General features: G+C 40.4%; 1 protein-coding gene across 1 annotated transcript; it reads left to right on the top strand.

The window, feature by feature from the left end:
* Positions 1 to 4,555: 4,555 nt before the first annotated feature.
* On the top strand, positions 4,556 to 14,768 carry tor2a (torsin family 2, member A; the record flags this gene model as incomplete). Its single annotated transcript, XM_079250754.1, has 5 exons — positions 4,556 to 4,676; positions 6,406 to 6,671; positions 6,917 to 7,092; positions 10,658 to 10,785; positions 13,130 to 14,768. 5 exons carry the CDS (start codon positions 4,556 to 4,558, stop codon positions 13,372 to 13,374), a joined length of 936 nt encoding a protein of 311 aa, XP_079106880.1. The 3' UTR covers positions 13,375 to 14,768.
* Between the last annotated feature and the right edge of the window lie 4,005 nt (positions 14,769 to 18,773).

Below are 18,773 nucleotides of genomic sequence, written 5' to 3' on the forward strand. Positions count from 1 at the left end.
CCCGTGGAGCTCACCACACCAGTCTACCACCACCAGTAGACCAGAACCTCCAGAGGAAAAGCCACTGATCTACCTACCGCATCAAGCTCCACAAACTGAGCCCCAAAACAACCAACTTATCTTTTTACAGACCTTTTTAAACTTGTTGCCAATATTTTCACTTTGTTATCCAGATTATTAATGTTAAGTTTTATTTGTCATGTCTCTCGGATGTGATCACAAGAATTACAACACTGTGTGTGTGTAATTCATCTGGCAAAATCCACAGAAAACTCCTGGTTTCCAGTCTAACAACTGCAACTCAAGGACCTGTGATCAGTCTTTCACCCTTGTGGAGAAACAGAAGTTGGGGTGATGGGTTCTTTTCTCATTCACTATCCCAACTGGTTCTATACTGGGATGTCCTATTACATGCAAGCTGAATGCATCAGACTGAGGAACATCCATCACTGACCAGTGTATCCAATTTTACTTCTACCAGCTCTGATAAAAACAGAATGTGTGATGTGTCTGATGATGAAGCTTTACTCACCACTCATTGACAGAATTACAGATTGACGCGGCATCACTCTCCAGCTATGGACTCTATTTGGGGCAATGAAATCGGGTGTAACTTACTTTTGAGCCCACCTTTGTCTTCATTTTCTCAAGAAAATAAAGTTTATTCAGCTAACGACATAAAATTTCCCATCATCACAAGAGAAACAAAACCTTCTGGTTTCTGTGAAGTTGTTCAGACTGGATCCCAGCAGATGAGGATGCAAACTGGGCCACCTGCTGGGCTCTTAGTGCATCACATGAAGACTTCTATAAGCAACCTCTGCACTTTTAACTAAACATGTGCACCGTCATGTTTTTATTATCTTAGGAATATTTAATAGATAAGATAATTTATTACTTTTGGAGACTGAGAGGAGTTTTCCTGTTTAATCTCGGCTGGACAACAGCCTTTTTCCTTGTCTTAATAAAACTCCGGACAGAGCTCTGCTGCCAGGCTTTTCACCAGCTCGAAGAAATGTGAGCAGATTACGCCCATTTTAGCTGCATCAACTGCTGGTATGTTTTAGGATTTTATTGTTTACATTTAAAGCACTCAGTAGAACTTTGTATTTTTGTTGTGAAAAGAGCTTTATAAAAAGAGATTATTGTTATAAAAAGTGTATATTATGCATTAAACTGTATCAAAATGTATTATTATAGACAAGGACATGTGGCTCTTTGCTACTGGTTCCAGTTCTCCATCTTATCTGGACTCAGGTCTTGATCCACTTCTTCACTGTGGAGTCCAAATCATAACCAGCATTGATTCACCCATCATGACTGGAAACTGGTCTGATTGGGGCTCTGCAGAACCTCCTGGAGGACTTGTACATAAGAACAGGAAATTTAAAAACTTATTGTCTATTAACTTAATAAGATGTTTTGCTGGAAAGTGGAGATTTTGCTGCAGTAAATCCTACAGATTTACTCATGGATGAGGAGTCATGGAGGACAATGGCCTTTAACATATCGGCAAGAGACATGCGAATTCTAAAAATAGGAAAAGCGGTATGGGACAATCTTCTGCAGGGAAGATCTGATTTAAACTGACTGCCTTTACATGTAAAACTGTATGTGTACATGTAGACCATTTACAGCTGGCTGTACCACGGTGCCCAGGCAGCAGCTGGAGGTTCAGGTCCTTGGGACCCAGAGAGGTTCACCTGGGCTCCCCTGACCAGCACTTTAAGTCAGGCATCTCACATTCCCATCCTCGAGGACCACTGACCTGCAGGATTTAGATGTTTCCCTGCTTCATCACATCTGACTCAAATAAATGGGTTACTTTGCAGACCTCAGCAACAAGCCATTGAATCACTTTGATCTGAATCAGGTGTTCTGGAGCAGGAAAACATCTAAAACCTGCAGGACGGCCGCCTTCGAGGACCAGAGCTTGGCTAAAGACAAATGTACACCGCAATTTTCTTATTTTTATTTAAGAAAAACTTTGAAAACCACCTATTTTCCTTCCACTGTACAGCTGCGAGCTACTTTGTGTTGCTCTGTCAGTAAAGTTCATTGAGGTTTGTGTTTGTGATGTGACAAAGTAGTTGAAGAATACTTCTCAGTAAGTTGCATGTTGTACAGTCTTTCAGCAAATGCTGTAACTGTGTCATTTCAAATGGTCCGCTGAGTTTCCAGAGAAGTTTGTGGGTTACCATGACAACTAAGAAATGTTGCTTTATCTGAGTTACTCCTGTGAAGACTCAAAGATGCATGAAGTACAAGCACCTGTCCCACTACTGGACTTTATAAACAGGAATATGATGTTCATATGACTGGATGGTCACATGATGATACGAAGACAAGGACGCAAATTACAGAAATCCTGAAAAAGAAAAAAATAAGCATACATGGATTATTTAGGAACATATGATCAGATACTGTAACTCAGAGAAAGTTTGAGAGTCAGCTGTGGAACTCAAAGACAGCAACAGATGATACTAGTTTTCCTTTTTTCAGATCTGGATGGATGGATGAATGGATGGATGGATGAATGGATGGATGGATGGATGGATAGATGGATGGATGATGGATGGATGGATGGATGATGGATGGATGGATGGATGGATGGATTAATGGACAGATGGATGGATGGATGGATGGATAGGTGGGTGGGTGGGTGGGTGAATGGATGGATGGATGGATGGATTAATGGACAGATAGATGGGTGGATAGATGGATAAATGGATGGGTGGGTGGATGGATGGATGGATGGATGGATGGATGGATGGATGGATTAATGGACAGATAGATGGATGACGGATGGATGGATGGATGGATAGGTGGGTGGGTGGGTGAATGGATGGATGGATGGATGGATGGATTATTGGACAGATAGATGGATGGACGGATGGATGGATGGATAGGTGGGTGGGTGGGTGAATGGATGGATGGATGGATGGATAGGTGGGTGGGTGGGTGAATGGATGGATGGATGGATAGGTGGGTGGGTGGGTGAATGGATGGATGGATGGATGGATGGATTAATGGACAGATAGATGGATGGATGGATGGATGGATGGATAGGTGGGTGGGTGGGTGGGTGAATGGATGGATGGATGGATGGATGGATTAATGGACAGATAGATGGATGGATGGATGGATGGATGGATAGGTGGGTGGGTGGGTGAATGGATGGATGGATGGATGGATTAATGGACAGATAGATAGATGGATGGATGGATAGGTGGGTGGGTGGGTGAATGGATGGATGGATGGATGGATGGATGGATGGATGGATGGATTAATGGACAGATAGATGGATGGATGGATGGATGGATAGGTGGGTGGGTGGGTGAATGGATGGATGGATGGATGGATGGATGGATGGATTAATGGACAGATAGATGGATGGATGGATAGGTGGGTGGGTGGGTGAATGGATGGATGGATGGATGGATGGATGGATTAATGGACAGATAGATGGATGGATAGGTGGGTGGGTGGGTGAATGGATGGATGGATGGATTAATGGACAGATAGATGGATGGATGGATGGATGGATGGATAGGTGGGTGGGTGGGTGAATGGATGGACGAACGGATGGATAGATGGATGGATAGATGGATAGATGGATGGATGACACAGAGCGGGTGATGTTTGTTTGATACGTACACAGGATAGATAGAGTTCATTCATGATGGCTCGGAGTCCGATACATTACAAAATCTAATCTGTCTGTAATGAATGTACAAATTATGAGAATGATGGATGGAAAACTCAGGATTTATGTTTCACTTGTTAATCAGTTAAAGCACTAACTTGTAGCAAAAACAGACTTTCTCTGTTGAAATGGACATGATGTCACCTGTCACATCGGTTTTGAGAAGAAAAGCAGCAGATTTGAGACACCAACAGAATCTGATCTTTAACAGGCTGCGCGCCGTTTAATTGATTTCTGGCAGCCAATCACTTTATGGCACAACACCTGTTTGTGCCTGCGTGGTTACCAAGGAAAATTTTTTTTTTTTTTTTTTTTATGGATACAAAAAATGGATAAACTACTGTGTGATGCTTTTCACATGAATGTAAATCAGTGAAAAGATTCAGGAATGGTTCATACCATGTAGCATTTAACCATAATGGTTATATACTAGAATATTGAATTTCCCTTTGGGGATTAATAAAATATTTTTCATTTCATTTAATTTAATTTCATACAGGGAATAAATTTAGCCCAAAAAAGCAAATAGTGTTTTGATAACAAGCCCAAAAAACTGCAACCTGCAATTGATAATATTTACAAGCGACTTTCCATAAAAACAAGCCCAAAGTGGCTTAAAATAATTGGACCTGGCAACACTGTTCAAAACGCCTTTTGCACTGTGATCCTCCAGCGTGTCCTCCTCCAGATGCATTCTGGGAGATGTATTCTTTTGTAGCGTCTATCCGTGTTTAATCACCTAATCCTTGAAGTAGAAAAACTACAACCTTTCAATCTTTCAATGGACGGAAAGCAGCTGCAGTAAAGCGAGTGTGCAGTCGCTTTTTCTGTCCCCACCAGGCAGCTAAAATGTTAATTATTCTGTTTGTGCTGTTTTTATGCATTTTCAGCCCAGTCTGCTGCGTTTTTCAGAAACTGTTCTGCACCATATCAGAGAGCTGTGACTGTGACTTTAAGCCGAACATCAGAGGTAGGAAATGCTTCTGGCTGGAAACTTAATGCTGATGCTATTTGTTAGCGAGCAAAACAAAGTGCTGTTATGTTATCCGTAACTCAACATAAATGTTTTTTAAATAGTAATTGTGTTAGCCAAACAGTGTTTTGATTACCAATGCGTTGGATGAGGTGATGAAGCATGCTTGTGGTGGCTAATGCTAGCTCCCAAACAGGAAGTTGTACAAGTTACAGTTATAGTTATACTATAATATATAGTATAGTATACTATAGTTATAGTTATACTATAATATATAGTATAGTATACTAAAGTTATAGTTATACTATAATATATAGTATAGTATACTATAGTTATAGTTATACTATAATATATAGTATAGTATACTAAAGTTATAGTTATACTATAATATATAGTATAGTATACTAAAGTTATAGTTATACTATAATATATAGTATAGTATACTAAAGTTATAGTTATACTATAATATATAGTATAGTATATTATAGTTATAGTTATACTATAATATATAGTATAGTATACTATAGTTATACTATAGTATATAGTATAGTATACTATAGTTATCATTATACTATAGTATATAGAATAGTATACATTAGTTATATTTATACTGTGGAATATAGTATAGTATACTATAGTTATACTATAGTATATAGAATAGTATACATTAGTTATATTTATACTGTGGAATATAGTATAGTATACTATAGTTATAGTTATACTATAGTATATAGAATAGTATACATTAGTTATATTTATACTATGGAATATAGTATAGTATACTATAGTTATAGTTATACTATGGTATATAGTATAGTATGCTATAATTATAGTTATACTATAGCATGTAGTATAGTATACTATAGTTATACTATGAAATATAGTATAGTATATTATAGTTATCATTATACTATAGTATATAGTCTAGTATAGTATACTTTAGTTATATTTATACCATAGTACATAGTATAGTATACTTTAGTTATATTTATACCATAGTACATAGTATAGTATACTTTAGTTATATTTATACCATAGTACATAGTATAGTATACTTTAGTTATATTTATACCATAGTACATAGTATAGTATTCTATAGTTATTGTTATACTTCAATATATAGTATAGTATAGTTATCGTTATACTATAGTATGTAGTATAGTATAGTTATAGTTATACTATGGTATATAGTATGGTATACTATAGTTATACTATGGAATATAGTATAGTATATTATTGTTATCGTTATACTATAGTATGTAGTGTAGTATAGTTATAGTCATACTATAGTATATAGTACAGTATACAAGAGTTTTATTCTAGACTATTATTCTATAGTATATAGTATAGTATACTATAGTTATAGTTATACTCTGACATTAAAAGAGGCTGGAACAAATATAAAGTTATGTTTATTTATTGAAGTTACAGTTATAAAACTATACGTAGACATAACAACAGCTTTTATTCTGTTATTTAAAGGAACTCCTTTAATCAGTCATGTCAGTCCAGACAGAAATAGTTCATTTTGACACATGAGGATTATATGGTCTATTAAGGAGGTTGTAATGTAGGCATTTATACTTCAGGGGAGTAAAATCCTCCAACAAAGCATGAAGACTTTTATTAACAGTCCCATTGTGGCTGATCATGTGATTTATTAATGCAAACATAAACCTGAGCTCCAGCATCTCAGCTGTTCCTCTCCTCGTTTCCCGATAAGCAGACCTGGAGTGGGATCTCTATAAGAACGTCTTTGGTCAGCATCTGGCTCAAGACATTGTGTCGGAGGAGGTGGCTAAGTTCCTGAACAATAAAAACCCTGACCGACCCCTGGTACTGTCTTTCCATGGCTCTTCGGGGACGGGGAAGACGCTGGTGAGCTCCATGCTGGGGAATCATCTGTACGGTTCAGCCATGAGCAGCCCGTACGTCCACCAGTTTGTCCCCACGCTTCACTTTCCTTCGCCCCAGCAGGTCACACAGTACAGGGTGAGTCTGCCGTGCCTGGATTTAATCACTTCCAGTTGATATGAGAAGCTGCCATTTCTCATGTAAAAGACAAAAAACTTCATTAATTCTGTTACATTGATATATTTTTACATAACGCCGTCTTGATTTTTGTTAAATCGTCATGTGATATGTGGTAAAAACTAACACAAAATGGTGCATTAGTGATTAAACCAGTAGGATTTTCTCAGTCTGCTATCAGTAATTGTCCTCGCCTTGCTTTGCAGAAGCAGCTGAAGAGCTGGGTGGAGGGAAATCTGACAGCGTGCGCTCGCTCTGTCTTCATTTTTGACGAGATGGAGAAGATGCCTCCAGGCTTTATCGATGTTCTGGAGCCGTTTTTTGGGCCCTCCCATGTTGTGTTTCGCACTAACTACCGCAAGGCCATCTACGTCTTCATCAGGTACAGAACTCCAGCACTGGACCGACCGCGCTGACGTGCACGTAGAGTCAGCAGAGAAACTCTTCTTAACGTCAGCTGGCTGCTAGTTTTATTCCTTGTTTATTTGACAGGGACAGTTTGCAGAGTTAGCGAACAGCTAATTTGCATCTGCAGTCTCCGGGCAGGTCCAGACAAAAGCAGGTACAAAATAAAGACACCACATAAAAACTAATGATGATAAAACTAGGGCTGGTTGACATGACGATATATATCATCTGGACGATAGAAAATGTCTCATTTGAGGCTCCTATCGTTGCTGCTTTACTGCAGCATTTTACGTCAAGACACGCTTTACGGCACGCTGTAATACATAAACAAACATGGAGGAAGACGGTAGCAGACGTGTTTCAGAGGATAATTCACTAAAAGATGAGCAGCCAACCCAAACTGATGATCTTGTTCTTAAAAGAGGGAGATTTCTGTCTGGATGCAGTTTGGATATAAAAAGAGCGACGTGGAACCGACAACAGACTAGCTCACAGTTCCAACAACGGACTCTGACACAACTAACTCATTTTATCACCTGCAGGAATCAGGATAAAGAATACAGAATAAAGAATAGAGACAACCAGAAAAAGCAGCTTCAAGTGGAGGAGAAAGCTCAGAATAAACTCCAAACGCTGCAGCAGGTATTTACCTGTGGAACGTCAAACGGCCATAGTTCCCCCAGATGGAAGGAGATCACTGCTGCTGTTGCCTAGCAACATCTGACACATAACTGATGGCTGACACGTTACACAGTTTTATATCATTATGGGCATATAAATTAAAATTAAATGAAAATAAAATTAAATGAAATGGAAAAACACTTTATTAATCACCAAAGGGAAATTCAATTAAAAAAAATGTTTTTATTGAAAAAAATTCAATAAAATGAGCTATATCAGGAGATGGGATCTTGCTCAGCCCTAGACAATATACACACACACGAGACATTATAGAATAGAGGTATAAAAATAAAACAGTAACTGTACGATCTAAATAACAACATAAAAATGTAAGAGCAGTAAAGACACACTGTCTCTCCAGCCAGCAGAAGACCATCTTACCATGACTGTTTTCTCTTTTTCTCTCTTTTAATCTTGTGGGGTTTTTTGCTGAATCAGCAATGTTAAATGTTCAAAACATCCAGTGTGTTTTGTGACTGAAGTGAAACTCTGCTGCGACGTCACGTCGCGTCCTGGATGTAAAAGTTGCATGGTGTCGGTTTCTCAGCCTCGGGACGCTGCTGGGCAGCAGCAGCTCTAGAAATACACATGATAGATGTGACTGTCATCGAACACGTCCGAACACGGAGTTTTAAGGTCAGAAAGTTGCGTATTGCATCTTTAAAACACCCTACTGTGATTGGAGCGGCGATGTTTAAGGAGTTGAGCTCAGATGAATCATGGTTAGAGTCTGTTTGCTGATTTAAGCCAAAGCTGAAGTTGTTTGTTAAACGATACAAAGCTGCCAGAGTTCCTGATATCTGCAGGGAGGGAATCCCACGTCCGCTCCACTCCTACAGAAATTTGCCAGCGTTGTTCTCTTCAACGTGGGAATCCAGCCTCCCCTTGCCGAGGCTCGGCTCCCCACTCGCACGGTTCGACCGCTGTCAGGTGAGTTCAGGCTCAAACGGATCCTCAACACCAGGCAGACGTCTGAACAGAAAGGTTTCAGAGCGAAGAGGATGTTGTACTTTCTGTGTGCAGATTGGAAACTGCGGTGGAAAAGGTCACATGACAGTAACCATGGCGAAGGGAAGTTTGACTGTAATTAGTCATTTAATCATGACTGTTCTTCTGAACATGTCAGATGAAGACCTCTGGCCTGGCAAGCCAGACTCTCTCGCTGTACCAGCGTAGCATCTGGGGACTCAAGCTTGTCCCATCTTCCACAAGAAGCGAGAACCGAGTTCTTGTTCTCGAGGCTGCAAGAACAAGAAAAAACGTCTTGTACATCAGGTCCATCCATCCTCCAGGAGAAGCAGGTCTGCAGCGGGGAGGGGTCACTGCGGGGGGCGATATCTGCTTTATGTGCCATGAACCCGGTTGTTACCTCCACCGAGGAGGTTGTTTTTCCCGCCGTCTTTGTGCTCAAGATAACTCAAAAGGTTACGGAGGGATTTTTATAAACATTTCCAGAGTTGACGGAAATGTAAAAATGAAGAAGTGAATAAATTCTGGTGGTGATCCGGATCACCGTTTGGATCCAGGAATGTTTTAAAAGGATTCTTTAACGTCGTGCTTGGTGGAGGTTTCTGCTCTCCGAGTTTCTAGTTTCATATTTAACGAGCAGCTTCGTCCGCGGCGGGGCGGGTCGTGCATGCGGCGGGGCGGGTCGTGCACGCGTAGGGGCGGGTCGTGCACGCGGCGGGGTCCGAGTGTTTTAATGCCACATGTAAAAATGTTGGTACTTTCTCACCACCTCGATCAGCTGTTTTATTAAAACGATCCGTTTTACCTGCAACAGTAAAAACATGGAAGCAGCAACTCCGCTTCATGCTTTCTCCGTGTTAACCACGCCCACCTCACATGTCCGACCAATCACACGATACTTCTCGCAGCCCCGCAAGAAAAAAGTTCTGCCGGCCCGATGTGTCTAGAACTGTCTTCAAACGCGTCCGCGAGAACAAAATGAAGTCATTTTCTTCTCGGGGCGTCGGGAACAAGAAAAAAGTTCTCTCTTCTCGTGGAGGATGGAACAGGCTATTATTCTGGTCTGCTGCAAACCTATAATACGGATTAGCGCCCCAGTGCTTTCTGTCAGAACATGGAGGATGTGACAAGCTTCACTCACGTCAACGGATTTCTAGGGCGGGAAAACGAGTGTGGAATAAACCAATCAGACAAATGGCGGACTTGACGTCAGTAAAGCGGCAGCCTGCAATGTCCGGAAGTGTTCAGTAGAGCGAACGCAACAGAAGAAAATAAACACGGCGTGCTGTACTGAAGACATAAATGACCTTTTCGCTGTAAGAACCGGAGGCTACATGGCGTTATCGGCAACTCGCTGTTGCTTTGTGAACCTAACCGTAGAAGAAACGAACTCCCGCTACATCCGGGCGCCATCTTGAATGTTATGAAGAATATGTGGTGATGCTAGGCAAGAGGTAAGAGTCTCCTCAGATCAACCAGTCAGAGTGGCCGGTTTGTTAAAGACCTCATTGTGAAGGGGAGGGACTCCAGACTGAGTCGCTCTGCACTGAGCGCTCCAGTCTGGCGTGGCAGGCTAGGAGACCTCTGGCCGCTGTGTGCTTCTCTGTAATGTGATTTCAGAGGTTCAGGCTGGTATTACGGACTTCTGGGACAAACTGGAAAAGGATGCTGACGTTACTCTGACACGTTCAGGTCCCTGAAGGCCGAAGCAGGGACTTCTTATCCTCCACATGAAGCCTGAAGATGTTTCTGTAAAAATGCCTCCAAACAGACTCGTCCAAACGTTCGAGTTTTCCAGAGGAAAGCCTCACGTGGAGGTCGTGTTTCTACCACGAACAAACATCTGTGTTGTGAATCAGTGGATGCCAGTTTGTGTGTTTTCTCTGCAGCACGGCCGGAGAGGACCCGATTAACAAGGTGGCTCTGGAGAACCGGCAGGCTGGGCGGGAAAGAGAGGAGATCAGGTTGGCTGACCTGGAGGCAGCCGTCGCACAGGCGGTTTATAACAACAACACAAGTAAGGAAACGTTTCATTTTATCAGGACATTTAATCTGCAGACGGGAGAGTTTGAGCGTGGAGTCAACTCACAGCAGATGTTTTAATCTGCGTGTAGCCAGCGGGACAGCAAGTCCACCAGAGATACAGTCAGAAACATCCAGATATACGGAAGCATAGAGCTGTCATCCTAATTAAAAAAAAAAAAAAAAAGTTGGGGCCTTATCACGTCATAACGTAATAGTTTTATTGTAAAAACGTGAAACCTATTGCGTTATAACGTGATATTAGGACATTTTTGACTTTGCAGGGTGGACGGGAGATCACAAATGGCTCATTTACAGGACTTGTCTCAAGTTGGGTTGAGACATGGTGAAATTTGGCTGCTTTTTAAAAACTTTGGATGACATTGTAATAAGTATGCATACTTTAAGGGTCATTTTAGAATGAGTCTGGTCCTCTTGAGTTGGCATAATTTCTGATTGATCAAGTTGAGCGGCACGGGAATCGCTATGAATACAAACTGCTTCATCTTAGCTGCATTCAAGTGGTTATATGTTTTTACAATAAAACTTATCACGTTATAACCATAGATAGATAGATAGATAACCATATACAAAAAGATGGGCGGAGCCTCCATGACGTCACCTGTAGGTTTCTGAAGAGCTGAATTAAAGCTCGGTGGGCGGTTCCTACCATCGCCATCTTGGCAGGGGCATGCGTGTTGTCTTGCCTGGAAAATACAAATATGGGCAAAGATATGGAGCTGAGAGGGGGGCTGTGAGCGTCATGGTGGATGATAAACATCAAGCGAACTCCGAGCTTTCTGTAGCTAAGAGCTAACCGAGCTAACCCGGAGATAACAGGAGCTAACCAGCTAACGGAGGTAAGCAGGCTAAAGCTAAGTCACGTTGTTAACCGGCTAAAAACCGTGGTTGTTCTACGTTCTTCTTCGCACGAAGTGGGAGATTGGGTACCTGTCAATCAAAAGGACACGCCCCTAGATATGCCGAATTTTGAGAATAAATTACTTTTAAACGGGCGAGTTAGAAAAAAATTCACTCCCCCCACAGTTGTCATGAAGGTAAACCTGACCCATTAAACCTAAAATGGATTTTTGTACCAGGCTGTAAACATGTTTATTCCTGCTGTAAACATGTTTATTTCGGCTGTAAACATGTTTATTTCTGCCGTAAACATGTTTATTCCTGCTGTAAACATGTTTATTTCTGCTGTAAACATGTTTATTTCTGCTGTAAACATGTTTATTCCTGCTGTAAACATGTTTATTCCTGCTGTGAAGTTGGTCTTTTTTACATGGGAGTCTATGGAGATTCGCTCTGTTTTGCAGCCCCTAGTGGATGAAGGGGGAACTGCAGTTTTATGCACCTCCGTATAGGCTTCACTTTTAACCACCAGAGGCTCCGTCCATCTTTCATCTACTGTCTGTGGTTATAATGTGTTAAGTTTCACGTTTTTATATGAAATTATCACATTATAACGTGATAGGCCCCCCACTTATGTTTCATGAGGAAAACAGGTCTACGTTTCCGTGGAGATGACCTGAGATCAGCTGAAGATCCAGTCCAAACAGGTGGAAGTTATTTCACACCAATGTTTCTCTGAATGTCCACTCTAAGCCCTCCTTTACTACATAAACACTGCACGGTGAACTCGTTCTGTTGACGATACGGACACGAAGCTGGCTGTTTTCTCCTCGTCGTCGATCATGTGACTACGCACTGTCACCACGACAACCACCACACGTCGTTCCAAATCCAGTCCAAACTCATGAACAGCTGTTATTTTGTATTTTATTACGTCTTTGTTGCATATTTATTCAACAAATAAGGATAGAAAATTAATTTGTAGTTTTTTCTTAACCTGCTTTGTTGGGACTGTGAGCTACTTAGAGCTCCAGCCTGCAATGCATTGTGGTCTATATGGACCCGTCTACTGACCATCGATGCTCATTACGTTTCAAGATGCATTGTGGGTAGTTTTTAGTGACGACTTTTCTCTCTCTGGACTTTCGGACACCTCTAGAAAATGGCGTGAGAACTATAGATGGCAGCATGTAGGGAGCAGGGTGGAGATTCAGACCCAGCTTCGTGTCTTACGTTTCTGTTCCACGCAGCTTGAAATGTCCTCCGATACGAGAGGTGTGTCGTCTCCACGCCGACAGTCGCATCAACCTGAGACGCGGCCGTTTGCTTGGTGTTCCTACGTTGCAGCTGTTTGATTGGAAGAACTTTCAATACTTCATCTCCAAACACTAAATGAGCAAAGTTTCTTTAAGTTTTATGTTCTGGCTTAAAAAATTCTCCAGTGAAGGAAACTGAAGAGAGTTTTTCTTTCTTTCCAGGTGGTTTCTTCAAGTCCAGCATCATAAAGCAGAACCTGGTCACGCGCTTCGTCCCCTTCCTGCCGCTGAGCCGGTGCCACGTGGAGCGCTGCGTCCGCTCGCAGCTCTGCCAGCGGGGCAGCTGCAGCCGGCAGGACGTGGTGGAGGCGGTCGGGGGAGACATGACCTACGCCCCCGTCGCAGGAAAGTACTTCTCCACCACGGGCTGCAAAGCCGTCTCTGCCAAAATCAACTTCTTCCTCTGAGCCGCGGCCGACAGCTGCTGACGGATGAACTCCCGTCCCTCTCAGGATGGAAAGGGAATCTCTTGTTTTAGTTCCATGTGGGAGTTTTCAGCGTTTTGTGTCTCGACTGAAGGCAGCTGCAGGGAAACGGGCAGCGTGGCGTGCAGCCAGACATCCACTGGCCGACCCCACCCGTCAGTCGGGATACAAACCTGCGTTTGGGATCAGGGGGAACTGAACGTCTGGATCAGGGTTTCCCAGAAGGCATTGCTGCTGCTCCCGGGGCATTACTGAGGGTCTGAACGCGACCTCAGACCCGGCTCTAGTTTTAGTTCCAGGCCTTCAGGGTGGCACGGCGGCGTTTCAGTTCAACAGCTGCACCTCGCCGCAAGATTCATGTTTACTTTTCAGTCTTTTATTTTTACTCCGTACAAACAATCCTTCACGCGTCGGAGGTTCAATCCCTCCCTCGGCAGCAGCGGAGAGGAGCTCAGACTCTGTTGTTTTTCCAGATTTTAGGTTAAACGGATCACAGATCCAGAATGTGTCAAAGAAATAATAATTTAATTTTTTTTTTCTTTTTTAATCAATGGAAACAAAAATATGAAAAAAGCCTCATTTGCTAAATATTATCTTTTTGGAAAACAGATAAATGTGTTTGTGAAGGACGATGAGCCTTAATTTGGCTTTGAATAATCAATACATAAAATCATGAAGCTAATTAAGATGCTAATGTTGATCAAATATAAACTTGACTGTTTATTTGGCACAAACTCTATCTATCTATCTATCTATCTATCTATCTATTTATCTATCTATCTGTCTATCTATCTATCTGTCTATCTGTCTATCTATCTGTCTATCTATCTATCTATCTGTCTGTCTGTCTGTCTGTCTATCTGTCTATCTATCTATCTATCTGTCTGTCTGTCTGTCTGTCTGTCTATCTGCACTATGCGTGCACATCACTGATGCTGCCACCAGGTGGCTCCAGTCCTCCTGGACTGTTGAGGAGAAGCAGAGTGAACCTGCAGCTCAGTGCTTTCCATTCATTAAGCCTCCATGTCGGTGTGTTCTGTTGGAGATGTTTCTGCTTTCTGATCACCAACGTGTAAAAACACTCCAAATGCACTTTACGAGATTAAAACGGACCTGATGTCTTTTTTCCGGGTTGTTGTGCTTCTGAATATTTAAATTACAGACTGTTTCCATGAGTGTGAACCGTTTACAAACTATTTCCTGTTTGTAAAACATTATTTGTCGTATTAAGTTAACTCTGTTAAATGCGGCAGAAGTCAGATGAGTTTACATACCTGCACACTTCTACACAGTTTAAGGCTTTTTGGTAAAAATCTCTGTTTGTGAATCTAAGTATTTATTGTTTAAACACGACTGATCCTCCGGTCCAGGACACCACCTCCATGACAAGCAGCGAGCATTTAAGGCTCATGTGTTTCTGTCTTTTTGTGTTGGTGTTCGAGATTCAGGCTGGCGTCTCTGCTGAAGCGTCTGAGGAAACATGCTGCTGTGTACAGCTCCCTGCAGACACATCTTTTGTGTTATCTACTTCACAAATTCTGATTCATGGAACAGATCAAAACAAATAAAAAGCTGCCTGTGGCTTATTTCTTTGTGCTTCCCGGTGATGAATCTTTTACTCCTGGAAAGTGTTTAAATGGAAATCTGTGGGACGTGCAGCAGAGATGTCTATACCAGTTGCACTCATGTTGAATCTTGTTTGGTGTGAAGTGGGTTATCAGTCAGCATGATGTTCTCGGTGTACCTCCTGTAACCTGTATGATCCAGCTTATGGGTCAGAAGCTGGACTTATCACCACCACGCACATGAGCTCCAGGGTTAGGTCACAAATTGCGCCGAACACACCTGATCATTTAAATGTGGAGGCAGGTAATTGCCTGCTCAATCTGACACAATAAAGATCGTAAAAACGTGTAAAGTTAGCTGAAGTATTCAGAAGCAGTTTTCAGAGTATTTGGCTTTGTATGTCATGACAACCAGAAGCGTACGTTCACGTTTATCCTCTAAAGAAAGTCGTGAAGATTGTTTTTTCTGGCAGGATCATCCCCTCAGTGAGAAAGTTAACCCACTTTAAGAGCCAAACATCAACCTGTTTGAACGTATGTAGGCCATTGGTGTTATGCAGGAACACAAAAGCAAGAAGACTTTTTACGTAAATGATTTTATATGGGGAAACAGATTGCACAAGCATGAACACACATCTTCGCAATGACATGAGAGGAAAAGGAGAAGGGGTTGTGAAAATAGTGGTCTGGTCCAGGTCCTTGTCTGGACCACTGTAATGAGTAGTCCCGGCCACTAGAGGGCGATACATTTCAGACACCAATATAAGAAAGGTTTTGTCATTTATTTATTTACATTTTGTAGAGCAATAATAAACTAGTCAACCGCAGATGGAGTGACCTCAGTAAGAACATCCAAAAGCAGCGAATGGCAAATGTCGATAATTCTTCTATAAAATTGGTGATCTAATAAGACCTGTCACAGTTCCTGGGTGTTAATCAATTTACATTTGAATTATCAATGATGAATGAATATCTATCTATCTGTCTGTTTATCACGGTATTTACCGGTCTGGGAATCAGGGAGAGGAAGTCCCAGAGAATGTTTTTATGGCACAGCCTCTCAGTAAAGAAGATTCTGAACGCCAGGTCGTCTGCAAAAAACATCCAAGTCTGAGGTGATATTGTTGGTTATTTTTCCAGACCAATGTGAAGACTGTAACTGGTGGATGAAGGACGTAAGAACCTTTTTCTTTATTTTACAGACGTAGGAGCTTATCCACAGGATAAAAACCACAATAAAGTTGGACTACAGGGATGTCAGGAATGTGCATTACCTCACTAATGTCATTGTTCCAGAGGCTCTCAAGCCATAAGCTATAATTTTAAATACTTTGATGAAAATGTACATTAATTAAAATGTCCTGATTCTTAAAAAATAAATACAAAATAGAGGTTTTATAGTGTGAATTGTGAATACACTTTTCCTCTAAAGGCTGGATACTTGTATCTTCTTTCCATTTGTTCTTAATTAGAGCAGCATCTCAGGTCTGTAAGGAGAACAGAGATCAGATTATTGGTGGAAAACTGGACTCACACAGTCTGTATGGTAGGGCTGATGCGTGTCAGGACCATAGCTGATGCTGCGTTCACAAACTAATCACAGGCAGAGCTTTAAGATATGTGGTGATACTCCCTTAATGACTTGCTGTCAGCTTGTCATTCTCATACTGAACAATAACATGGCTGATGCTTATATGTAGATCTATAAACTGATCTATAGATTAATAGTTTTATAGTTTTTAGTACTACTGTAGTAAATGACTGTTAGTAGTACTACTGTAGTAAATGACTGTTAGTAGTACTACTGTAGTAAATGACTGTTTGTAGTACTACTGTAGTAAATGACTGTTAAGTAGTACTACTGTAGTAAATTTCTGTTAGTAGTACTACTGTAGTAAATGACTGTAGTACTACTGTAGTAAATGACTGTTAGTAGTACTACTGTAGTAAATGACTGTTTGTAGTACTACTGTAGTAAATGACTGTTAAGTAGTACCACTGTAGTAAATGACTTTTAGTAGTACTACTGTAGTAAATGACTGTTAGTAGTACTACTGTAGTAAATGACTGTTAGTACTACTGTAGTAAATAACTGGTAGTAGTACTACTGTAGTAAATGACTGTTAAGTAGTACTACTGTAGTAAATGACTGTTAGTAGTACTACTGTAGTACATGACTGTTAAGTAGTACTACTGTAGTAAATGACTGTTAGTAGTACTACTGTAGTAAATGACTGTTAGTAGTACTACTGTAGTAAATGACTGTTAAGTAGTATTACTGTAGTAAATGACTTAAGTAGTACTACTGTAGTAAATGACTGTTAGTACTACTGTAGTAAATGACTGGTAGTAGTACTACTGTAGTAAATTACTGTTAAGTAGTACTACTGTAGTAAATGACTGTTAGTAGTACTACTGTAGTACATGACTGTTAAGTAGTACTACTGTAGTAAATGACTGTTAGTAGTACTACTGTAGTAAATGACTGTTAGTAGTACTACTGTAGTAAATGACTGTTAAGTAGTACTACTGTAGTAAATGACTTAAGTAGTACTACTGTAGTAAATGACTGTTAGTACTACTGTAGTAAATGACTGTTAGTAGTACTACTGTAGTAAATGACTGTTAGTAGTACTACTGTAGTAAATGACTGTTAAGTAGTACTACTGTAGTAAATGACTGTTAGTACTACTGTAGTAAATGACTGTTAGTAGTACTACTGTAGTAAATGACTGTTAAGTAGTACTACTGTAGTAAATGACTGTTAGTACTACTGTAGTAAATGACTGTTAGTAGTACTACTGTAGTAAATGACTGTTAGTAGTACTACTGTAGTAAATGACTGTTAAGTAGTACTACTGTAGTAAATGACTGTTAGTAGTACTACTGTAGTAAATGACTGTTAGTAGTACCACTGTAGTAAATGACTGTTAAGTAGTACTACTGTAGTAAATGACTGTTAAGTAGTACTACTGTAGTAAATGTATGTTAAGTAGTACTACTGTAGTAAATGACTGTTAAGTAGTACTACTGTAGTAAATGACTGTTAAGTAGTACTACTGTAGTAAATGACTGTTAGTACTACTGTAGTAAATGACTGTTAGTGGTACTACTGTAGTAAATGACTGTTAAGTAGTACTACTGTAGTAAATGACTGTTAAGTAGTACTACTGTAGTAAATGACTGTTAAGTAGTACTACTGTAGTAAATAACTTAAGTAGTACTACTGTAGTAAATGACTGTTAGTGGTACTACTGTAGTAAATGACTGTTAAGTAGTACTACTGTAGTAAATTTCTGTAGTAGTACTACTGTAGTAAATGACTGTTAAGTAGTAGTACTGTAGTAAATGACTGTTAGTACTACTGTAGTAAATGACTGGTAGTAGTACTACTGTAGTAAATGACTGTTAGTAGTACTACTGTAGTACATGACTGTTAAGTAGTACTACTGTAGTAAATGACTGTTAGTACTACTGTAGTAAATGACTGTTAAGTAGTACCACTGTAGTAAATGACTTTTAGTAGTACTACTGTAGTAAATGACTGTTAGTAGTACTACTGTAGTAAATGACTGTTAAGTAGTAGTACTGTAGTAAATGACTGTTAGTACTACTGTAGTAAATAACTGGTAGTAGTACTACTGTAGTAAATGACTGTTAAGTAGTACTACTGTAGTAAATGACTGTTAGTAGTACTACTGTAGTAAATGACTGTTAGTAGTACTACTGTAGTAAATGACTGTTAAGTAGTATTACTGTAGTAAATGACTGTTAAGTAGTACTACTGTAGTAAATGACTGTTAAGTAGTAGTACTG

This window comes from Telmatherina bonti (genome assembly GCF_933228915.1).
Source record: "Telmatherina bonti genome assembly, chromosome: 13".
Lineage (NCBI taxonomy): Eukaryota > Metazoa > Chordata > Actinopteri > Atheriniformes > Telmatherinidae > Telmatherina > Telmatherina bonti.